Below are 25,066 nucleotides of genomic sequence, written 5' to 3' on the forward strand. Positions count from 1 at the left end.
ATCCCTCCTCTCCCCTCCCAGCGGGGGCTTTGGTGGAGGGCGCCGTGGGCAATGCCCCTGTGCCCTCCAGCACGCTCCTCGTCCGGGGCAGCGGAGGACCCAGGACCGCTTCCCCAGCACCCCAGAGCCATGCAGCGTTCACTCCCTCCCTGCCACTCACCGGCGGGAAACACCCCGAAACGTCCCCTTTGGTGGCACGTTCACCCTTCCCAGCCCCAGCGACGGGCGAAGAGAAGGCAGCAAGCAACACTGCGTAACCCCCCATCCAGAAAATCCCTCTGCAGCGCGCTCACCACACCGCCCTCAGCTACCCCACAGGGAAGGCCAAATGGATGGTGCCTACAGAGAAACCGCTGCCTCATCGCAAATCCTGCAATTTATTTCACAGTTTTAAGGCAGGAAAGAGATACCAACCATTTATTGACTCCAACTCTACAAAGTGTATTAAAAAAACACCTGTTAAACTTACCTTAGCCCCCAGCAATGCATCTTTGCTTCTCAGACACCAGGTTCCTGGGGCGCCTCGTCCCCTGACACATCGGCCAGCCCGGAGGAGTGCCTCGGCACCTGGCGCTGCTCCAGGGACACGGCTTGCTCTGCTCCACCAGCCTGTCGTACCCCCGGCCCCGCTCCCCGGCACCCACCCTCTGCCACCCGGGGACGCCGCGGGCTGAAGGGCCCCGGCACCACGCTGAGGACACAGCCACCTCCCTTACCACCAAACCCCACCTCGCCTCCAGCTCTGCTGCCAGCCTTCTGCCTGCTCATGTGTGCCGGACGCTTTGATCGCCACTTGATTGCTGTTTTTAGAAATTAAATATTTACAGCAGCCTCACACAATCACGCAGGTTGCTCCACACAGCCTGATTTGTTCAAAGCTGGTTTTAGATTACCATGCATTAATTACATCTGCCTTTGGGATTCCCCAGCCTCTGCCACACAGGTAGATTTAGGTCTTTTTTAGCAGTTTCAACTCACCGTATCTCCTCCACTAGGCACCTTACGTACTTTCTGTAAGGGTAACACCCTTTTGCTGAACTAATGCCCAGTCAGCTTCCAGCTGGTTCCAAACTTCCCTGTAAATCAATGTTTTCTCAAACAGTGTCTTCCTCTCAGGATTAAATGCTATCCAGGAATTCACTCCTCTCTCCCCACACACATACTGTGTTTAATACAATTACCTTAGCTACTTTAGTAAAAAGTAAATATATTAAATTCTTAGCTGCTGAAATTGTCGCCACTTCAGCAGCTGCTTAAACAAACCTACGAGGAGTCTGAAAGCATTTCTCAGCCTGTTGATGTAGCACAGCAATTAATGCAGTGACCAGAGCCTCACACCATGGAGGGTTTGTAAACCAGCTGCGACCTCCCCCCAGGCAGGTGCCCATGGAAATCTGTGTTCCTGAGCCTCGGGTGTATTAGGGAAGCATCCAGCACGGAGCCGTTCCCCCCCATTCCAAATGAATCACACCAGCACAGCCAGCACGGAGGTCCCCAGGACTCTCGGCACAGACCTACATCCAGCTCTGGATTTAAAAGTGGAACTCTGGCCCATTTTCATGGCTACTACAAAGAAAGACGGTAACATAAAATACACAATACAGCAGTGATAAAAATGAGCAATACAGCAGTGATAAGCTGTGAAAATGCTGAAGAACAGAAAACTTACTCCACTGTGGAAGTTTCTTTTTATTTTGTCATTTCTACTGCTGGCAACGCAAGGCTCACTGAGCGCTGCGCACAAAGGCACGCTGGCAGCACGCACAGGTACGTACGGCGAGCCTGCACCCAAGGGTGGGTGTAACCACAACATGGGCTGAGCTGCTCCTTAAATACGGGCTGTGCCAAAGGCTTCGGAGGAGTCTTAATCATCTGTTTTTCAGCTGCTGCTTCTCAGGTAGGTAAAAGGGAGCCAGGGTTACCACACTCTGTAGCAGAGCAACGCAAGGTGACTGCAAGCATAGGACATCTGGTTGATTCACTTACACAGAAAAAGTCCCCTAAATTCTAACAGTTGGGATTTTGCGCTTGTTTCTGCGAGTTTTTAGATCCCTGCTTCCAGACAGAAAAATCGTAACAGTTAAAATGCCTCAAAATTTAGGTCTCTGCTCTTTATGGCTCAAAAAGATAGCCAAAACAGTATTTTGTATTTCACACCTGACCAAAACGGAGACGCGTTTCAAGGACAGACTTCCCTCAGAGACAAGGAAGCCATCGGCTAGACCACCGGCAGCGAGTACCAGCACCACCAGCAGCAAGTGCCAGCACCACCGGCAGGGAGTGCCAGCACCACCGGCAGTGAGTGCCAGCAAGCCGCTCTCCCGGGCTCTCCGGATTTCTTTGGTGCAGCCAGGGAGTTCACGTAGTTCAGTGACGTCTACCAGCGTATCCAATACAACAGCCACCACTTTTCCAAATCTGATTCTTCTCCTAACTCCACTTGCAAAGGCTGGTACTGACACTCAGGAGCTGCCGAGGGAACCTTTGCTCTTCCCAGGCTCAGCAGCTGTACGAGCTGGAGCGAACGCTGGTGACATTCCCACCTCACGCGTGCTTACTCCAGCCCATCACCACCATGAGCAGCAGCAGGACTTTCCCTTTCCACGTCCAAACACTCACTCGCTCGGCTTGTCTACACTCCAGACTAGAAGCAACAGACAACCTAGAAACCGGAAAACTGGCACCAGGCCTTAAACTTGTTCAGACAAATGAACCTTATTCCAGACTCCTGTGGTCCAGGATTCACAGAGAAACTATTGACACTTACTCCAAACATTTTTACAGGTTGTTGGGTTCCCAAAAGGGGAACTACAGGGCACTAGGCAGTCAGGTTTTATAGGAAATCAATCTTCTTTGGGTACACAAAGGCTTACATATATTTCCCTGTAGTTTTCAATTTACCTGTGTTTCAGAAAAAGGAACTGTATTATACCTTTGCCTAACACGCGCACCATCAAGCCTTCCAGATTTTGTATCAGCCTCTCCTCAGAGGGACAGCAAGGCAATTCCTGAACGCCTAAAGACAAATCCTGCACCTCATCGATGTCCCGGCTCTCCGGCACAGTGACACACATCCCTCCATCAAGGCTCCTACAACGCCGCATACTGAGAAAACTCTCATAACATACAGCAGTACTTCAGTTAATTAGAGATGCAAAACAACAATTTGCATAACAAATAAGAGCTGGGAAGCCAAGTCGAGCAACCAAGCTTTTACCCTTACAACACCACGCACACAGACAGAGCCAGCAGGCTGCATGTGCAGACTAAAGGCACTGGAACACACCTCAGCCTACAGACAGGATCGGCCAGCCAAGGTGTGTAACGTCAGGTTACCTCTCAACGTAACGTGAGGAACCCGAGGACAGAGCAAAAAATGAAATGAGCTTTTTAAAAGTCAGTTCTTCATGAGCTCCTTTCTGCTCTGGTTCCCTTTTAGTGGCAGCCACCAGAACAGGGATCGAAGCAAACCACCTGAGGAACAGGGAAGCGTCAGGCTCTTCCAGGACACTTCCACTGAGCAAAGCACCTCCATCTTGCCCATCTGAAGGTGTAACGCTGCAGAATCGTCCCAGTGGTGCAAGCTCTGATCCTGCCAGCACTTCTTTTAAAACAAAGAAAAAAGCCAGTCTCATATATTATCCAGGTGGCTAATCTGCTTTAAAAATAACACTGTCGTTTGCATTGCTAAATATGATAGTAAAGGAGTTTTAGAATGAAGCAACACAATAATTGTTGTAATAACGATGTTCAGGCTCTTATGAAATCCGAGAATTGCTCTCTAATCACCAGAATACAAAAAGGGACATCCATCCTTTAAATAATATGAACAATAGTAAAGTTATAGGTTAGCTTTCAGCTTTTCTTTACATCAGAGCTCCACACTTCTTTCGTGCTGTTTTTACGACAAGCTCCGCGGCATTTCCTTTTCATGTGCTGGCTAGTCCTGACTTGCTCCAGCCTGAGAACAGCCCAACAACACGTCCGAATTAACAGCTTGCTAGGGGATGCTATGACAGTGGTTTCTAACTCATTAAGTTTACCAATTCAGCAAAACACAGAGATTTTTAACAAAAGTTGATGTGCCACTGCACCACATTGAAAAAACAAACAAAAAAAACCCCATTCTCATGTAGATTTTATGAACCTATTTATTATTTGACCTCTGTTAAAACACAAACTTTGGTGTGTGTACTCCACAGAGTACCAACCATTAAACACTTGGGTCTCTCCAAGAAATTAAATTATATTTTCTAAACATTTCCATTCTCACTTCTAATTTATTCCTTTCTTCCCCACGACACGTCCTGCAGCACTGTTTCTTCGACCCCAGCATTAGAAGTGCTGAAGAGCATCAGCACAAATCCAGCCACGAGGCATGTCGTGCCATGTCTCCACTGCAGCCCGCAGGACTGAGACCAGAGGGGCAGACACATCTGCCAGACCACCCCGGGCCAGAATCGTGCCCCGCACCAGGGACACAGCGCAGCACCCAGCTTAGGAGCATGTGGTCTTGTGCAGAACACAAATCAAGTGTGCAACCTTCAGATTCAGGTGTTAAAACTGGTGTCTATAACCTATCTGCAAACCTGCTTCCAGCCCTCCACCACGGCACCCAGCCTTCCAGGCTCCCAGGCCGCTGGTCCCAGGGGTCTGCTGCTCCTTGGAGCAGAGCTGGGAGCTGGTCGCTCCCCCGGCCGAGGGCATGCTGCCAGGCAGTCTGTGCACCGAAACACGGGAGGCAAGACCAGCACAGCAGGAAGGCTTTGTTCAGTGTCCAAGCTGCAAAGTCTCTTCCTCCTCTAAGGAGCTCTGACACTGGAATTTGGGGCTGTCCAAACATCCCAGAGAAGGACCATCTACAATGACTTATCTGGATGGAAGAGAGAGGTTGACTTCTCCTGCAACTTCTGCAGTGTTGCCCCAGAAAACTCAAACAGAGGGTTTCTCTTCAGGAAACACAAAGGACTACCTACGTGGCCCTCAACAAGCAGGTGTCCACCATGGCATCCAGATGAGTGTTCAGACACAGCTCTTGAGAGACAGGTTTCTGAAAGACAGGAAGCTGGAAGAGTCTAATCCCAGCTAATTTTTGAGATGCCAGCCTGAGAGGCCCCCTTCATACAACTCTCCCTTGAGCAGATACATCCAGAGACACGACGCAGAGTGACAGCTCCAGGACCGTGAGCCCTGGTCACACTGCTCATCTCCAGGCCCATGCGCCTGCCAGCAGCGAGTCACTCACAAGCTGGCCTGATCTCCAAGCGGCTCCACGAAAGGAGGCAGTATCCGAGAGGTGAACTGAAGGGCATCAAATGGGAAATTGGCCTGAGAGGTGTAGTGCAGATAACCCATGTGCAGAACAGCAGTCACAGACCATGCCACCACGCAGCGGGTACAGGAGCCCTTTGCACCATCGGGCCCCAAAAGACACAGACAGAAAATCACCACTGGCAATACCCGTGGGGAAAGACCACGAAGAAGTCACCTTGTCAGAGCTGAAACTCACAGAGCTCTACCACAAGTACCGACGGCTCTGCGTTGCAACAAAGGCAAAGAACAGACCCTTCGGACAACGGTTGTTTTACCAGGGATAACTGGAGAGCAGACCACAGCAGTGAAGAAGTGGTGCTAAGGTAAGATGCAAAGCTGAGTACAGACAGGTCTGACTCCAGCACCAAACATCTGGTATTCGGGAAGAGATCTGAGAAATCCCCAAAAGGGCAAAGAAGCAAAGAGATTTAAATTAAATCCCCCAATATCACAAAAGGAAGGAGATGAGGCTAACCCCAAAATCAGCACAGAATTTGCACAGCGCCCTGTCCTCAGGTAAACCAGACCACGCACAAAGTGAACCAAAGAGCTCAAAGGAGGAGGCCTATCCGGAGTGTGATGAACAGAGGCAGACACTCTCACGGCTACCACAAAGCCACAGGAGAAAGTGCAAGACAAACAGCCTTGTACGCTCCCCAGAGGAAGAACGATGCCTCCACGTAACGGAGAGCAGACAGTGACTTACAGAGATAGGAGGGCAACGCCTCAACAGACACAGTGCTGTGGAATTACGCTGTTCGCGTGGCTCTGCAGCGAGCTGCGCCGTGCCGTACCTGAGCTGCGCTAACCGACGACAGCACTCACCACCGTACCCCGGGGCGGCTCTTGCTGACCTCTCCACGGGTAACTCCTCTGCTCAGAGGAGAAGCCTAAGAGGCCGCCAGCCAGGCACGTAGCCCTGTCTTACGCAGGCTCCACTCAGAACAGAGACGGACCACCACAAGCAACGTTAGGGTGGAAAATGACTGAAAGCCACGGAGGAGGTAAATCGAAGATTGGAAGGAAAACCAGAAGGGATCCTTGGGGTAGAAACAGGACAAGTGGTTGAGGGGAACAAAACACAAGCAGCTGCTAAACACTGGACCACAAGGGACAGCTGCAGGAAGGTGAAACGGTGGCTGGCACACGCTGTCCTGCGTAGCCATGTGCAAGGTCTGAGAGGCAGAGACTTCGACAGGTCTCCTCTCCTGAACGGCAGAAACAGCTTTCTCCATCCTCGGGTGACACAGTACGGGTACTCCAGCACGTGCATGCAACGGGGACCATCACTTCACGGCAGGGTAGCCAGCTCCTGAGCTCAGTTTGGCAGCTTGTACTAACACAGCCGAAAACATACGGCAGGAGTAGAACACGTGTTCCTGCTGGCTTCGTTTGCATTGTCTGTTTTGCCTTGCAAAAGCTGGTCTGCAAAGATGAGCCGTGTCAGAAGTCTCCTACGACCAGGGGCTGTACCCGACTGAAGGGAGAGGTCCCGAGGCAAGCGGGGACCTTACAGCCTGCCCACCAGCAGAAATGTGGAAATGGGCAGAGGGCCCCCGGACACGCGGCCAGAGGGAGCTGCTCACCACGGCGGGGAAGCAGCTGGTGGGACCCGCTCGGCCAGCTGCCAAGGACACCCACGCAGAAGGCCATCCAGTCTCCCAAGAGGGGGGCTGGGGATTCCTCCGATCTTTTAGGAAAAAAGAAAAAAATGTGTATGAAGAAGTCCAGGCAGAACAGACAGCCCAGTCCGAGTGAAGTGACACAGCAGCATTAAGATCATTTTTTCTTTTTGCTGAAGATTTAAGGAGGGAGATACATACTTGCTTTCTTTTTAACAAGGTGGCAGAAATGGGAAATAAACCACTTCATCCTCTACTGACACAAAGCAAAATTTTGTCCTCATATAACCACTGCCACGATTATTTCAATGCTCTGAAGGCACTAAATTACCTTACTGTAAGCGTGTGTCCACCCAGGACCACTGCCAGCAGGACTGCAGGAGCCAGTGGGCTGACAGTTCGAGCTTAGCGAACACCCGACAGCAAACAGCACGCACTAAACAGACGGTCTGGCCATTGTAGCTGAAATATTTAGTGACAGACTTCACATTTTGCTTTCATCCTACACACTAATTAGAAGAGAGGATCTGTTCAAAGTACAACATTAAAGATGCCTAAATACAGCCACATTAATAATTGACATGATAATCTCAATTTGCAGGTATTTGCATCTATCCGGCACAAGATTTTTCAGCAACGCGTTAAATTCGCATTCGCCCTGCAGACAAATGTTAACCGAAAGGCACAGGCACGGGCTGCACAGGTTGCTGCAGAGCTCGACTCCAGCCTGCTCGCGACGTCTCCGTGCATGAAGGCTGCTGCCTCTGGCAGGCACCGACCCACCTCTCGGGTGAATCACCGTCTGCATCCCGGGCACCCGCGCTGCTCCGGAGCCAGGAAGTGAGCGGGAGCGCGCCGCTCACCTACCGTGGCATGTGAGTCATTCCCAGGAATGAGAAAGCCAGTTGCTCCAGTTGCTCCTGGCCAGGGGAATTTTGACTCTCTGATCAGGTATCGCAAAAAAATCTATCGGAAGCAAAAAAGCTTACTTCTAGATATGGTTTATTTAACTACCTTATCACAAGCAATACTCTCACGCCTACTGTAGTGTGAAGATGCGTTTTGGAGGAGTCTAAGGCACTTTCGAGATGCAGCTGAGAGACAAGCGGAAGGCGACCATGGTGACAGGTAAGTGACCTTTGAACATCTAAAAAATGTTCCATAAGTTGTTCTGTGAATCTTCTTGCTCTTAATCACCCTCAAGTGAAAAGAAAACTGGAATTAAGACACAGCTGCTGAAAACCGGACTTGGAAGCATAAACTGAGTATCAGGTGAATTGAAAGTGTGAAAATATCTCAAAATAGCAAGACTTTACTAACCTTTTAGTCATTCAGCATTAAACATTACTTGTTATATTTTTCCCAATGGCAAAAAAAATTGTTTTCTACTAATCATTCCTTCTAAGATATGAATCAAAGTGCAGGAGGGTTCATGGTTTCGGTAACTTACTCTTGACAGAGCCTAATTCATACCAAATAGGATTCAGTAACTATAACCTCTACGTTTGGTGTAAAAGGTTTGTACCTGTATTCCTTTTCACCCCTTTCAGTAAAGGAAAGCAGACTTGAGTTCTCTTCATTATATCATACAGAATAAAGTTCTCTTCCTTCATACTTCGCTCAGATCATGTTAAAACTTGTCAGGTTCACTGGAAAAACCACATAGCTCCGAACAAGCAACCTACAAACCGTACGGCTGGCTCGCCTCAAAGTCTGGGGAATGCACAAGGCACTTCCAAAAACCTGTGTCACCGAAGGAGCGTTTTCGATTCGAAGGGTTATTCTTAGTTACAAAGAACTGACAGCAGCAATGCAACCAAAGTTATTGTATGTTAACAAATGACTTGCTATTTGTGCACTGTTGGGCGCCTAGACTTCTGCCTTCTCGTTACGTGTGGTCGGGACGCTACGGTAGCGTTTCAGGCTTGTTCCCATGTTTGTGAAGAAGATTCTGCCATCTTCTTTCAAAGAGGGAAACCAGGAAGCTGGGGCGAGCGCGCAGCCAGGCCCGGGTCGCCCGGCAGCCGCCCGCGTCCCCCGGGGCTCCACGCTCGGCCGGCGGGCAGCCGGCCCCAGGCTCCCTGCCCCGGGGGGAGCGGGGCGCAGAGGGGCCAACGGGCGTGCGGGGACCACAGAAACCACGCGTCGGTTTGCAGCGGGGCCATGCGGGAGAGCAGCATGCAGCTCTGGGCAGCACCAGCTGCCGGTCCTCTTCCCTTGCCTTCCATTGCCTTCCCCTCCCCTCTCCGCGTTGCTGTCTCACCCCTGGCTCCCCTCCCGAGCTGCCGGGCCCCCCAGGGCAGGGCGGGAGCGGGGAGACCAGCTCACCCACACCCGCACCCCGCAGCCCAGCCTGCGCTGGCAGGCAGTGGGGCCGGGGCTCCGGGAAGACGCCCGCGCAGGGCGGCCAGGCAGGGACGAGGGGCAGGAGGGAGGCAGCCAGCGCAGGCTGGGGTCTGCCCGATGCTGGGGCAGCCCTTGGGAGGGGAGGAACGCCATCTCCACCGGGAAGCCGGCTCCACGACACGCAGCCCCGCACAAGACACTTCCAGGAACAACCGACGGCGGAAGGAACCTCACCCTCCTCTTCATGACGAGTCCCTTGCTCACCTCCGCGCCACAAAGTTCAGAGAGGGCTCCTCTTTGGCCAGGCGAGCACTGGGAAAAGCCAGACAAGGCACCTGCAGTAAGACTGTAGCATCAAACACGAAGTGTGCGATATTTATTAAACATTTGGAACTAACTGACAACGGACCTGACATGAAGCAAGAGCTCCAGATCCACCACACTGCTGTCAGCTATCGATGGAAACCAGGCTGCAAGAGACACGAACCCCAGGGCTGCCGAGAGAGCGCTGGAGGAAGTCAGCAGTACTAATTCCTACGCTTCAGCAGTTTTAACCCTTCCCAACATAAAAAATTACAGTACCTTCCTAAAAAAAACCCCACCAGAGAGAACCCCTCACACCCTTGACGATCCAAAGCAGGTTTCCACATCTGAACCTCACATGAGATACTCAGACAACCACTACTTCTTGTTTTCCTTTGGGAAAATGTCAGTGACATATCAAAGGGACAACTGACGACGAGCAGTGTCAATCACGCTTGTACCACCTTCACTGCACCGCAGCAGGAACAGCCACGAGCTGGCAGAGCAGCCAGGCCTGGGGACGAGCAGCAGCTCTCCGCAGCCAGCACCCCAAAACCCCGCCCACGATTGGCAGTGTGGCCGCTTCCGAGCAGGGCCGACGGAGTGGGAACTCTCCAGGCTGCTATGAGCACCCCAAAACCCCGCCCGGGATCGGCAGTGCGGCCGCTTCCGAGCAGGGCAGACGGAGTGGGAACTCTCCAGGCTGCTCATGAACAACAGGGGTTGCACCAGGCTGAACTTCTCCCAGCCATACCCCAAAACCCCCGTGCCCTGTTCCTTCCTCTTTGGAGCAGCGGTGCTGGTGCAAGCAGCCAACACGGCCAACTGCGCGGCAGCAGTACACACCGAAGCGCAAAAAACCCCAGCTGACAGCAGATTTTTTTGTCCTTCTGCAATGTGAATTAGAACTGCATATAAAAAAATCAACAGAAATTGTTTCAATGAAAAGTAAAACACCTAAAAGTGAGATTGGAATTACTTCAAACAGTAACTGACACTGTCTACATGCGTGTACCAATAAAAATTTAATTTTTTCCCCACGAGATACTTTTTCACAGCATCCCCTGTAGCATTTGAGACGTGACAGATGCGCAACAGCCAGAGCTACAGTGGAAGAAGGTGTACTGTGATCAATCTCACTTTTTTCCTTTGTGACCCAGACAACACCTTGACTGTTTTTACAGCTTCATTAGGAGTTTTTTACCCTAACGCTTTGCCCTGCATAACACCAATGCTCAACCCTAAAAGCGAGCACTTTCAGGAACCGGCTCTGACTGAGCTCGTCCGACAGCCCGGCGAGGCGCGGCTGCAGGCGCTGTCTCCGGGGCAGAGCACCGCGGGAGCAGCTGCACGCACCGGGCGCTGCCGCAGCGCCCAGCAGCGCAGCCGCCCGCCTGCCTGCCTGCACCGACGCCAGCTCCTCTGCAAGGAGCTGAAGACCACCCAAGCACCAAACGCTGGAGCTTAATAACCAGTTTCTGCCTTTTGCCCCAACTACTGTGTGTGTAAAACTTTTTAAATTTAAACGACTATGACTTCAGGATAATAAAGCACACTGGGTAAGCAAGGAACAACCTATGCAGTTAAAGGGTGAATATATGAAAAAGATTTCCATGCTGCCCATTTTGCCAAGAACAGAGCCCACGAAAACACAGGCAGAACAGCAATGGAAAGAAGCTTGGGAACAGATTAAAAGCGGGAAAAGTTGAAGTTATTCTGGAGAAATACATGTGAATGTGCACCTGCTTCTGGCCACCCCCCCCCCGAAGGGAAGACTGGAAGTGTGATCTGGTGAGAGATTAAAACTGTGTCTTCCAAGCAGCAAAAGAACTGTAATCCAGTGGGACGGGAAGGGGAAAAAGCTGGAACAGGACACCAAACTGGGAGGAGCGGCTGATACCCCCGAGGGTCGTGCAGCCGCCCAGAGGGACCCAGACAGGCTGGAGAAATGGGCCAGCAGGAAGCTCATGCAGGAGAAGAGCAAAGTCCTGGCCCTGGGGAGGAAGAGCCCCCTGCACCAGGACACGCCAAAAGCTGCTCCTCCGGGAAAGACCTGGCGGACAAGCCGAGCTGAGCCAGCAGCCTGCCCTCGCAGCAAAGCCAGCAGCCTCCCAGGCCACACGAGGCAAAACGGTGCCGGCCGGCCGAGGGAGGTGAGCCTTCCTCCCGGCTCAGGGCTGCGGGGCCACACGGCAGTGCTGCGCCCAGCTCTGCGCTCCCAGCACAGGGGAGGCACGGACATACTGGAGCCCAGCACAGGGCCGCAGACGACTAACGTACCGGAGCATCTGACGTACTGGGGGGGCTGCTCGGCCCGGAGAAGAGGCAGCTCAGGAGGATGTCACCCACGTGTACCAATATCTGCAGGGAGGGTGCAAAGAGGACGGAGCCAGGCTCCTGCCCGCGGTGCCCAGTGCCAGGACAGGAGGCAGTGGGCACAAAATGACATGCAGAAGGCTCCACCTGAACATAGGCTTTTTTGGTGGTGGTGGTAGTTTGGTTGGGTTTTTGCCTTTTTTTTTTTATTACTGTGAGGCTGGTCAAGCCCTGGAACAGGTTTCCCAGAGATGCTGTGGAGTCTCCAGGCCTGGAGATACTCAATGCCTGACCAGACAAGGTCCTGGCCGGCCAGGAGCAGCCGATGCTGCTCTGAGCAGGGAACTGGAGCTGAGTAGCAGCTCCCAAAGACAGTGTCAGGAAGGAGCTGCAGGACTGCAGACGGAGGCTAACCGGGCAGCAGTGAGCAGGCAGTGGTGTGGAGGGAGAGGCCAGGACCGCATGGCTCAGAACTTCAGGACAGCCACCTACCCCTAACCCCCGAGAGCACCGCGCATGGGAGATGGATCTTGCATGGCATGTTCTTCACGGGGGTTCAAAGAAAGCAACTCCATCAGCTTACAATACAGCTTCCACTATCAGCAGGTTTTGTGCAACCAGAAAAAACCATCAGCAGCATCTTCTAGAAAGAAGCAAAGGAAGCATTCCAGGGTTAATCCTTTCCTCTAATTAGAGGCTGCCATACTGACAAAACACTAATTATCCCAACTCTGCCAACCATTGCATTGTGCTCTCTTCTCTTAGCTTTTTCCTTTTTTTTTTTTTCTTAAAAAAAAGCAAGCAATTGTAACACTTGGCTCCTCTGCCACCATTTACGGCCATTTACCTGCTGCCCAACGAGACAAACCTTTCTGTTGGCAGTTCTCTCCTAACTCTTCGTGTAGAAAAACAACTGCAGCCTAAAGGGGATGTACTTTAGCACTACACTTCATACCACACTGCTTTAGAAATGGCAGTCATAGAATCATAGAATAATTAAGCTTAGAAGAGACCTCTAAGCTCATAAAATCCAACTGCCACCCCAACCCCACCATGCCTGCTAAACCATGTCCCGAAGTGCCACGTCTACATGGTTTCTGAACCCCTCCAGGGATGGTGACTCCACCACATCCCTGGGCAGCCTGGTCCAGTGCCTGACCAGTCTTTCGGTGAAGAAGTTTTTCCTAATATCCAATCTGAACCTCCCTGACGCAACTCGAGGCCATCGCCTCTCGTCCTGTCGCTAGCTCCTTTTGTCCTGTGGCTAGCTGGCAGTCGAAGCGCTGGCCGCCTCTGTGCGAAGGCCAGCCTGCGTACAGCCCGCTGCTGCAGCCAGCCCGCAGACAGCAAAGCACAGCACACAAGGGCAGGACACGATAAACACGTGACCGTTGTTTCTGCTTTTTGGTCGTGAAAATCGCACACGCTTGTCATTAATGCAAAGGACTGGAAAGCATTTCCTCAGCATCACTTAGGAACTACGATGCATACTCAAGACGAAAGAGAACTGATGCATCTTTATGTTTTGCAATTAAGTTTAAAAAATAGTCTTACAGTAATGATTAACAACGTTTACTAGATTTTGTAACCTCTGCATAGAAAAATCCGATTCAAAGTAAGTAATATTAATCCATGAACTTCTAACGAGGAACAGTTCAAATGACAGAATTTGATAGTTCAGGCAGCATCCCAAAAAATGTCTCATGTCAGAGCTATCCCACTTAGGGGAAAACAAGGGTTCATAATCATTCACTTGAAATGAGAAAAAAATTAATGGTTAAGTTTGGACAAACTATTCCAAAAGTGACTTTGAGAAAATGAGACACGTCCAAATAATTTTGGGAGTTTCTTAAGTGAGGAAATCATGTTATCTGAAGGGCATATTCCCCCAAAATTGACTATTTTGCATATTAAACAGTACTATTTAATGCTTACTGCAGCATCCCGCTAAACCCAGTTCAGGCTCTCCCGCAGCTGTAAAACAGCTGAGCTGGAGGTGCAAACTGAGTGTCTGACTTCAGGCAATACCGACAGTGAAGCCCGGGTAGAGGCTGGTGCCGAAGGCGTCAATGAGCACACACAGCTGGTGACTCGGGTGAATCCAGCACAGGCACTGGCAACAGGCGTGGTACTTTAGGCGTCATATACGAAGGACCAAGAGCAGACCCCAGACTTCAGCGAGCGTCTGCATGCGGGAAGCTCTGTAGGTTACAGGAATGGCGTACAGATAATTCTTCTCGGAGACACCTCTCGGGCAAAGCGACCGCGGGGAAGGAAGTCTCCGTTAGCGGCATGTCTCAATGCGGATGTGGAGGGACTGCGGCTCCCACATGTGTACCGACACAGATGCCAGCTCGGCATTCGGCAGAGGCTTCCACAGGGAAGTATGCTCCCCAGCCACTGGCATCACGTGTCTCCTACTGACCACACATGGATAGGGTAGGGCAGGGAGAGGAGAGGGTGCTGGAGACGAAAGCAGCTGCTCCACCACCTGAAGGCAGATGGAAGCAAGGCTCACCACAGCTTGCCCGGGGCCAGGATGCCGTGCTGTTCAGAGACGCGTGAGAGAAAAGTCAGGCTGGAATTGAGGGGGAAGTTCAAGGAGGAACATGAAAACCAAGAAGGGGGTTTTGTACTAGATACTGAAGCAGACGAGAAGCTTTCTGGGCAGAGGCAGTGGTTCCTGTTTCTGGATATGACTAAGCAGACAAGGACCGTAAGCCACAGCTGAAGACAGTTATACCCTAGTTCTTATTTTCAGCCTCCCCACAGTTCAGCCCGCTCCACATGGCAGCATCACCGCGCTCCAGGGAACCAGCACACGCTGTCTGCACACCCGTACGGCACTGCGCTCCCAGGAAGGCGGGTGCCGGGACCCCAGGGCACAGAGCCGTGCCAAGGGCTATTTCCACCCTCTCCCCAGCCATTCCCCGTTCAAAGCAGCCAATGCATGCCAGCCGGCTGAGTGAGACCCGCGGGTGGGGGACACCACCGCCCCGCTCAGCCAGCTGCGGGGCCGTGCCCCGTCGGGAGGTATCTCCCGGCATGGAGACCCATGGCCTCCACGGGCAACCCTCACCCATGTCTGACCGCCCGTGCAGTAACAGAAGCGTTTCCTCGTGCTCAGATGTAATTACCTGAGTCTCAGCCTGTGCCCGCTGCCTCCTGCCCGGTCACCGAGCAGAAAGAGCTGGGCTCCCTCTCTCGCGGGCTGCGGGAGCCCCGGAGCCCTCCCTGGCCTCCGCTGAACCACGGCAGCTCTCCCAGCCCCTCCGCAGACGAAAGATGCTGTGCTTGGTACATGATCACATCCAAGCGCAGACGGCTGCTGTCCCGCTGTGCACCCGAGTCTCTGACTAACACAAACCCTGGCACCGCTGCCAGCAACACAGCACCTCTTGGCACAGCACCATTCCAAAGACAGGGATGCAACAGCTAGAAAAATGCAAAAAATAAGCAAGCGTGCAAAGCACAAGAGAGTAAGAGGCGCATACTCACTCACAGTAGGTACAAATTCCAACAGGAATAGCGAGTTATTCCACTCTGCAGTAACAGTACATTAACATACACTTTTAGCAAAAGGGAGATGGACAGTTTTTACCAGAGGCCTCCGAGGAAGGCAAAGGTGGCAGTGGCCTAGTTATTGGGATGGGGCTCTCTTTTAGGGCACAAGGACAAGCACTAAGTAAGATAAACAGATGCAGGCAGGCAAGAACTGAAGATGCCGGCTTGCTCAGGTGGTGCAGTCCAGGAGCAGTCCGAAACAGAGAACGGGGCGCAGGCTCCACTTGTCTGCTTGCAGAAGCTTTGTGCACGCACACACCTACCCTGCAGCCTACGCAGATAATTTTTTCCCCTAAATCCTTACAATTAACTCAGTGTTTTGGTTCTGATGGGCAACAGAAAACATAATTGTAACCGGCCAATATCAAATTTAATAAACTGCCTCCCATTTCTGTTGTTTACACTAACTCTGTCATTTACCAAACTTCATGGGGATGAATGCAGACTGACTGGCAAGAAGCCACACATCAAAAAGTTACGTGCTCAAATAAAAAAAAAAAAAAACAAACATTTAAAACTCTGCAGCCCCATGACCTAGAATATCTAGTCTGGTTCACAAAGAGAGTTTTCTAATTTTTAGAAAGGTGTAAATAAGAGAACAAAGAGCAATCAGATTTGGGGATATAGAATTTCTTTAAACAGTGAGGCAACTTAAAGCCTTAGTCATTAGAAAAACTCTACAGTCATTCCCTACCCATCTGACACTGAAGTCTGCCATGCAGCCTATTATTTAATTTCTCATCTGAGGCTGTATCATTCATACATACAAACCAGTCTATCAACATTAGCAGTAAAAGATTACCTCATCCGTGAAACAGTACGTACTTAACATATTTAATGCAGTTGACAGCCTTTAGGGGAATGATAGAAAAAAACCAACAACCAACCAAGTGTATAAACTACAAAAAGTAAGAAGTATTCTGATTTTAAAAGTTACCTGAATAAAGGAGCAGCTTCAAGCGCATTTTCAAAACCATCCAAGCAGGACATATTTATATGGAATAGTGAGACAGCTGGTTAGGATTAAATTCGTCAGAAGAAAAATGTCCAGAGGACTGGACAAGGAGCTGAAAGCCAACCCTGCCCAGCACAGAAATACCATATTCAAACAAGTAAAAAAGCCGCTATCAGAGTGCATAGTCAGGGAATAATTATAAAATATCTTAAAATACTCTTTAAAGTGAAGGCAGTCTTTGTCTCCCATTCCAAGAGAACATATGGAAAAGGGTGAATTCTCCACACGAGGTAACTTTCTTCCCCCTTGCAGAGTCTGCAATACCGTGGTCTTTATCAGAAACAACGAGGCTTCTGGAGCACAGGGTTGGAACCAGATGATCTTCAAGGTCCCTTCCAACCCTGACCATTCTATGATTCTATGACACACCAGAGTTGACTCAGATGAGCCTTGCTCACCCACGCTAGCATGTAAATAATGCCGCCACACTACTCCAAGTGCTCTGCCTGCCACAGTCCCCCTTAGTCTGACAGCCTTGCTGGGAAGCTATGGGAACACCTTTGGACCGGCGAGCCTAAACAGGATCACCTCCGTGTACCCCAAAACTCTGTCACACGGCCAGCTCTGTGCAGCAGCCGCCATCCTGCCTGCGCTGCCCTGCTGCTCCACACAAACCTGCTTGTTTAAGACTCTAAAGCTTCCAACTACAGCAGCAGAAGGGCGTCTTTAGCGCCTAATTAGGGCAGCTGTCAGTAGGTGTTGTCTCTAACCTCCGCCCCATGCACACATCTAAGCCTCTCTGCTGAGCTCAGCTGTGCCAGCAAGGCAGGCTGCAGAACGCTGCTCATGGAGTCTAGCTGTCACACTTTACATTTGTGAAGAGTTTGCTGCTTTCTTTTTCCAACCCAATACTTTGTTGGGATATTTTTGGAACATGTTTTGACATTAAAACCATAAGGAACAAGACGACCCAGAGATACCTGGGAGTATCAGAGGCTTGATCCTAATTGGTCTGCAGGAGCAACAAGCAAGCTCGCAGTATGGCTTCCAGGGGATCTGGATGTCCCTGGGCAATTAGTGTGGTCACATCTTCACCGGCCAGGAAGCTGCACGTGGCAGGGATCGCCCACGGTCAGTACTCTCTGCAGGAATCAGCAAGCCTATATGGGATTCACTAAAAGTAAGCAGTGCTGACCTGAAAAGCTCTTACAGATGGGCTGCTGCTGCTCCCGTCAGCCATGTAGCATCTTCCTGGGCTGCATCTGGAAGGGACCACAGAGCCCAGGCTGCTTCAGCAAGCCCGGGTTTTGGATAGACTGGGAGATCAGCAGAGAGTTGCAAGTCAGGCGCAGGAGCAGTGCTGATGCTAGCGAACCCCAGGAGCCACAGGCGAGCCCCCGGGGACGGCAACACATTCCCTGGGGTGGTAAGAAACAGGCCTGTCCAGGGACAGCCGCCTTCCGTGACAGCGATTCAGCCATTTCTGGTCCAAGTGACTGCAGCCCATCCTCTGCAGTACCTCTCAGCTACAGAACGACGGGCTAAATCCCAAGACTCAGACCAATAGCCCCGTGGATTCAAGTAACGGTACCCCAGAAACAAAACACTGCCCACAAGGAGGAAGAAAGCTGGATTTTGATCCCCACTGAACTGGGGCTCGAGAGTCTGAAGGATGCTGCGGGCGGCCCGTCTCTGCTGGCAGTGCAGCACAGGATGCAGACGGGAATGCAAACAGTGGAAGCAAGAGGGAGAGGCCAGAGGACAGCGAGGCAAAGATCCCTGGCAGCAACGGGGGTTCTCAGCCGCACCAGAGAACATCCTTCCGTTTTCTGATGTAAAACAAGAGACAGAACCTTTGGAGGCTGTAGGGGCTGTCTGTACATGAAGAGGCATTCACAGATGCTATCCGGTGCTAGGTTTTTGTGGTCTCTCAGTGACAACATCCACCTAAAAGGACGGATGCAGAGGTGGAAAAAGGCAGAAGCCTTTTCTGACAGGTTTTAAAGCAAATCCCTTCAGGACCTGGAGTAACTGACAGCACACAAGCAGTCCGTTCAGCACAGATCTGACCCCCAGCTCCATCAAATCCTGCAGCATTCCCCAGGTCACAGCACGGGAACATGGCTGTCAGCAGTCGCACTGCCTCAAATCGCAGGCAACACAACCCACGCTTCACCAGCTCTCTGGACTGCGGGTCTGGGAGGGCACTTGCCTGCAGAGCCTGAGAGCAGGGAGCTTTCCAGGGACCAGGACCAGGACTTACACAGACTTCAAAGGAGCTCTGAAAAGCAGGGAAATAAGGATCTTATTTGCGTGAGAGAGATACGTATCTTTTCATAAAATCACATATTCCTTTGATCTCGATGCCTGCTGGGCAAGAAAGGATAGCTGCAAGTTATAAACAACAGCAAAAAAGCAGTAGGTTACTGCTTCTCACACCAAGAGAAAACAAAATATCTAAAATATCCCTAACAATCTCATTATGGACCCCAATTATTATCAGAGCAAACAACGCCAGACAAGAAGTCAAACTGACAAAAAGCTGAAAATACCAGAACTAAAATTTTTACTGACCCTTTAGAACGTCAGGATTTCCTTTACTGCCATCTCCCGACAATTCAGTGCAGTTCCCAACATGGTGACGACGCCTAAAACAAGCTCGGAGCCGCAAAACGCTTCCGTACGTTCCTTGACTACTCGGTCCCTAGGAGAGGCAGTCAGGTCCAGTGTCATTGCTGACGTCTGAACTATTTTGCTAGTTTTCCTACCAAAACTTGTAAACAGAAAGTGAGGCGTGCAGTATTTGCATACTGCAAGAGTAAAGCAATCATCTAGAATGAGGTCTTACAAATTGGTATTGTCAAAATTTCTTTGCACAATGTCAAAACATTATAATGCCATCATAACATGAATTAGATCTGCAGTTTTTCAGTATTCCCTGTAGTCTGGCTTCATAAAACTCTGAAGCACGTCATTCAAAACCATGAGAAAGGAGCAGGAACTTACAATTTCCACCCCCATTTGCCGGATATATTATGAAGTTACAAACACATATCTCAATTACATATGAAATTTTTTACTTCAAGAAGTGAGAGATGATGAACTTCAAAAAAAAATTCACTCTCAGGCATCTGTCACTGAAATGCCCAAGATCGCACCTGAACAAGCAGGCCATCCAAGCAAGAGATGTCAGGAGGAAAGTCAAGGGCCTTTACCAAGGAGTAAGAAACCAGCTGTGGTGGCACATCATAGCAAAGGCATAAAGCCACTCAACAGCGTGTTCTGGGAGTTAGGAGACAAATTTTACCTACAGGCTGGATCGATGGGGAGAGGTCAATCGTATGAGGTTCAACAAAGCCAAGTGCCGGGTCCTACACTTCGGTCACAATGGCCTCAAGTTGCATCAGGGGAGGTTTAGGCTGGATATTGGGAAAAAATTCTTTACTGAAAGAGTGGTCAGGCATTGGACCAGGCTGCCCAGGGACATGGTGGAGTCCCCCTCCCTGGAGGGGTTCAAAAACCATGTAGATGTGGCACTTCAGGACATGGTTTAGCAGCCATGGGGGTGTTGGGTTGGAGGTTAGACTTGATGAGCTTGGAGGTCTTTTCCAACCTTAACGATTCTGTGATTCTATGACACTTCAGTACCTGGGATGGAATGTTTGCAAACACTTGTATGCTAACCTATTTTTAAAGCTGAGAAGGGTGGTGGAGAAATACCTGCCTGGAGACTATCAAATCCAGTACCAATGTAGGAAAACAACATTCTTGGCCAGGCTGTTAGACCCACTAGTCACAGTCCAGGTTTCTGCAAAGGTTTAGTCCAAACTTTTGAAAGAAATCAAAATTAGGAAAACAGGTTTCAAAAAGTTAAAATCCAGCATATTTTTACAGAAGTTAACAAACTTGAGATGAAGTTTGCTGGGACAAAAAATGCAATATCATGCAGCTAAGGATAATGAAACAGCCTGCTACGCACTAGCACAGATCCCTGTGATGCACCAAGGGGACAGAAAGCGTGTCAGAGCCGATCCCAGCCCAGCCATTTGCCACCTGTCTGGCACACACTTAAGGAGAAACGGAGGAACTGAGATGCCAGAAAATGTTAGCTGAGGTGTTTCAGTGGTGGTAAGGAACTCGGCCATGGGGCAAAAAGCTTTTCTTCAACCTCATTTGTAAAACAGTGCCCAGTATTTGTCAGTGGGATTCAAGGAAGATTGTCTTAACTGGATCAGATACACAGAAGGGCTGGTACCTTCGAGTCTTGCAGAAACACATGAAGGCTTGCTTAATCACAGTAAATGAAGCCTCAGTACAGAGAAATGTCCCCTATATGCAGAGACGGAGATGGGTTCTCTGAATGAAAAGCACTGGTACAAGTTATACGAGACAGAAAGCGGCCATGGAGACATTCAGGCTGGAAATCAGAATAATGTTGCTGAATGTTATAGCAGCAAAGCTCCAGCACAGCTTTCTTAGTGAGGTGGAGACAGGGCAACAGTTTTAACAGTGGAACTGATAGGCTTACAAAAACTCGTGGCAGGGTGACCTGCAACGATACAGCCGATGCCCCACTGTAAATGGGGATGTGGCGATGAAGACCTCGACAGCAGAACAGCTGTGCAGCCTCCAGAGATCAGCGCTCAGCATGCCTCAGCCCCTTCCTTGGGAATTCTGGAGGATGCTCATTTCCCAAAGCTCCTCTCCATGATGCGGAGAGAAAGCTGGGGTCTTCTGTTTTGCTTTGGTTTTAATTCCAATTTGTTTTCACCAGAATGTAAAGCTGGCACAGCCCATGCCGCATCCTGGATCTACAGCTGCCAGTGGGACTCCTGAGAAGCAGTTCAGCTGAAAACCTACAGCAACGCAAAGGATGGGGTACAACTTGTCTTATGGACAACTGCCAGGTAAAACAATGCCAGAAATGTAAGCGGCTGAGAAGTGTTTATTGCATTACTATCAGTTCATACTAACGTTGTAAAGAACTAATTATTTGAGAAAAGGCTGTCTAAAACCAGCCAAGCGCTGCCCCTGTGGGTGTCAGTCCTGGTTCACCACACCAGCCTACTTCAGAGTATAAACAGTATGAAATAAAACGTGCTATAGTTTTATAAGGCTGAAGTTTTTTCACAAACATTTACATATGAAATCTTAACGTCCCCAGAGACTGCAGTTTTCAAATGTATTTAAGTCAGCTAAGTTTTAAATCAGCATTTTAATAGGCCCAAAGAGTCTCTCCAGAGTCCCGTCTCTCGATAAGCAGACCACCTCGGCTCCCAGGCTGCATTCTGTCAGCATTCAGACAGCCAGGAGCTGACACCCTGTAATCCTGATGAACGACGTTCGTTCCCTGCATGCTGGCACGCAGCGGTGTTTGCCCGCACCCCTGCACGAGAGCAGCGAGGGGCACCGCCGACCTCGGCCTGCGAGGCGCCGATGGCGGCAGACGGGGAACTCGACCCTTCTCCACGTTCCACCCGCAGCATTCGCCGTCTCTCGCTACAGAGAGTTCCCAGGCTGCTCATCTTCTTCCGACTCTGCAGAGACAAGTCCACGCGCAGCCTCCCGCCCTGTAAGAGCTGCCCTGGCTCCCCACCGCCCCGCAGCCAGTGCCCACCGAGCCCCGGCAACTGGGGGTCCCGGCGGTGCGGCCCCGTGCTGCGGGAGGGAACACCGCTGGTGCGGCCGCCAGCCCGGGGCCAGCGCATGAGCCGGGCGTCCCAACAGGTCCGTCCGGCAGCCCCAGCTCAGCACGTCCGCAGCGACACGGGGCTGCGCCCCGCAGCGACCACCCCACCGGGCTCCCACCGCAGGGCGGCAGCGGGGGCGGGCAGGGGCGCGAGAGCCGTGCCGAACCTCAGGAATACACACGTGCTCACAGCCATGTTTGTTCCTGTCCATCTGCGTGCAGAAGCACCTCTACACTTCAGCAGGAGGCACAGGCGCCGTGCTCTGGGGCTAGCAGGCCACAGGCACAGCTCTTCTGACACACGCAGTACTTAGGGGCACAGTTGTAAACTCGGGTTTTGCAGGCTGGTTTATCCGAGCAGCCCCTGTTACTGCCCAGAGACAGGACATTTGCTAGAGGACAGTTCTAAAATGGCCCCATTTGTAAAGCACTAGAAACATTCTTCAAACCTGCTGTTTTCCCTCGTTCCCACAGATGACGGTCTGAGCCAAGACAACAGCACCTCACCCAACTCCACAGCAGGCTTACTCGGGAACTCCACGCACAACGAGTTCACCACCATCGTCCTGCCTGTGCTTTACCTCATCATCTTCCTGGCAAGCATCTTGCTGAATGGCCTAGCAGTGTGGATTTTTTTCCACATCAGAAATAAGACGAGTTTTATATTTTACCTCAAAAACATCGTGGTTGCAGACCTTCTCATGACACTGACGTTCCCGTTCAAGATCATCCAGGACTCGCAGCTGGGGCCGTGGCACTTCAACTCCTTCCTGTGCCGATACACCACGGTTCTGTTTTACGCAAACATGTACACCACGATTGTGTTCCTCGGACTCATCAGCATCGATCGCTACCTGAAAGTAGTGAAGCCCTTTGGAGACTCCAGGATGTACAGCATCACCTTCACCAAGATCCTGTCTGCCTGTGTCTGGGTTGTGATGGCTTTCCTCGCTTTACCAAACCTGATTCTTACCAACGGCTACCCGACCAAGAAGAACATCAACGACTGCCTAAAGCTGAAGTCCCCCCTGGGAGTCAAGTGGCACACGGCTGTCGTCTACATCAACACCTGCATGTTTGTAGTGGTGCTGATAGTACTGATAGGATGTTACATTGCGATATCCAGGTACATTTATAAATCGAGCAAACAATTCATTAGCTCCTCAAGCAGAAAGCGAAAGCATAATCAAAGTATAAGGGTTGTTGTGGCTGTATTTTTCACTTGCTTTCTGCCATATCATTTGTGCAGAATACCCTTTACTTTCAGCCACCTAGATAAAATTTTAGACGACTCGGCACATAAAATCTTGTATTACTGCAAGGAAATGACACTGTTCCTATCTGCATGCAATGTTTGTCTGGATCCAATAATTTACTTTTTCATGTGTAGATCGTTCTCACGAAGGCTGTTCAGAAAATCAAATATGCGAACGAGGAGTGAGAGTATTCGATCACTTCAGAGCGTGAGAAGATCCGAAGTGCGCATATACCATGAATACACCGATGTCTGAAGTCACACGCACAGAGACTTTTGCTAATTTGTAAGAATATTTGTATATCATGTAAATAAAATGTACCTTTGAGTATCTGACCATGGAAGTTCACTAAGGAATAGGCAGACATGTACAGCTCTTCCATTTCAGCTTACTAACACCCATCTCAAAATTCCAAAGCTTAAATCCCCACAGAGATCAGGTTCACTTCAGAGGGGTTTTGGAGGTTGGTTGGTTGGGTTTTTTAAAGGCCAACAGAGGCTGAGGATGCCTCAGCTCAGAAAGCAACCTGGAGCTCCAGTCAAGATGGACGAGCCCCCGCCTCGGAGTGGGATCCGACGGGACGAGTCAACGTCCCGGGGCCCGGCGGGTGGCCGCTGATGGGCTCGTGGCAGGCGAAGGAGAGGGGAGGAGGTAGCACACACTCCCACTGAGACCCCTCGGTGTGCCCGCCAGCAGTGCAGCCACGGGGCTCGGTCTGTGGAACGGCGCTTCGCTGACGGCCGACAGCGCCCCGGCTTTGTCCTCTTGGGTGTTTGTGGTGCTGGCAGCACCGTCGCGCCCACAGATCAAACCTACCAAAGCGCTTCTCACCCATCTCAAAATACCAAACACAAAAACCTAAAACACAATCTTAGTTTAGGTCTCTTCTCAAAAAAAAAAAGAAGAAAAAAAGAGATAGAAACAAAGAAAAAGACTATTAAAACTGCTTTTAATTCCCAGTAATCTCATTCTAAGTGAGGACACAATGAAAAATGCCATCCCTTGACAGACTCACATACGACAAGACTGAGCAATCAACATCAAGCTGAAAATTCCATTTCCTAGCACTTTCTATGCCTGCTGAATGTTACAGGAATAAGACTTAAAGCATTAGAAAATTTTTGTTCAAAATTATTTATAACTTTGGCTGCTTTCCACTCCTGGAAACCATAACTGTGTGCAGTAAGCAAGTGAAATTCACTTTTGGAGAGCAGTTTAGGCAACATCTTCACGGTATTATTTTACACCGCGGTACACACAACCAGAGCAGGGGAAATATTAAAGAAGAGCATCCAAAATCAAGGCAGGAAGAAAGGAATAAGAGGCAACACAGCAGCTGCTGCACGAGAAAGTGTTGACTAACAGCTACGTTCTTCAAAAGCAGAAGCCAAGTCCTGGAGAGTACCCACCAGAGCCAATACTGACTGGGACACCAAGTCGGTTCCTGGAGATGCTGGCAGGCTTTGCAGCGTGCCAGCAGCTGACAGCACTCCAGATTTGTTTTTGACAAGGGCAGGAGAAACCAAGGCTGCTTTTCACAACCCGCCCAGGCAGCCGATCCCGTTGTAGCAGCCGAGGCGGCCGGGGCACGCAGGCCAACGGGGCAGCGAGAGCCCCACCGGGGTGCGAGGCGGCTCCGCCACCCTGGGACATGGCGCAGGAGCTCTCGGGGCACGGCAGGAGGACAGGTTCCCCCTCCCTC

At 50.6% G+C, this 25,066-nt stretch overlaps 2 protein-coding genes across 15 annotated transcripts in view; one reads left to right on the forward strand and one right to left on the reverse strand.

Moving 5' to 3' along the window:
* The window catches only part of MED12L (mediator complex subunit 12L), a 145,143-nt gene that overhangs the window by 54,332 nt on the left and 65,745 nt on the right, over positions 1–25,066 (reverse strand). The gene's annotated exons all lie outside the window — the stretch shown is intronic.
* On the forward strand, positions 21,293–23,619 carry GPR87 (G protein-coupled receptor 87). Its single transcript, XM_009942389.1, has 2 exons — positions 21,293–21,326; positions 22,583–23,619. The coding sequence occupies exons 1-2, from the start codon at positions 21,293–21,295 to the stop codon at positions 23,617–23,619; spliced, it is 1,071 nt and encodes a 356-aa protein (XP_009940691.1).

Source organism: Opisthocomus hoazin, chromosome 4 (genome assembly GCF_030867145.1).
Source record: "Opisthocomus hoazin isolate bOpiHoa1 chromosome 4, bOpiHoa1.hap1, whole genome shotgun sequence".
In the NCBI taxonomy this organism is placed as follows: Eukaryota; Metazoa; Chordata; class Aves; order Opisthocomiformes; family Opisthocomidae; genus Opisthocomus; species Opisthocomus hoazin.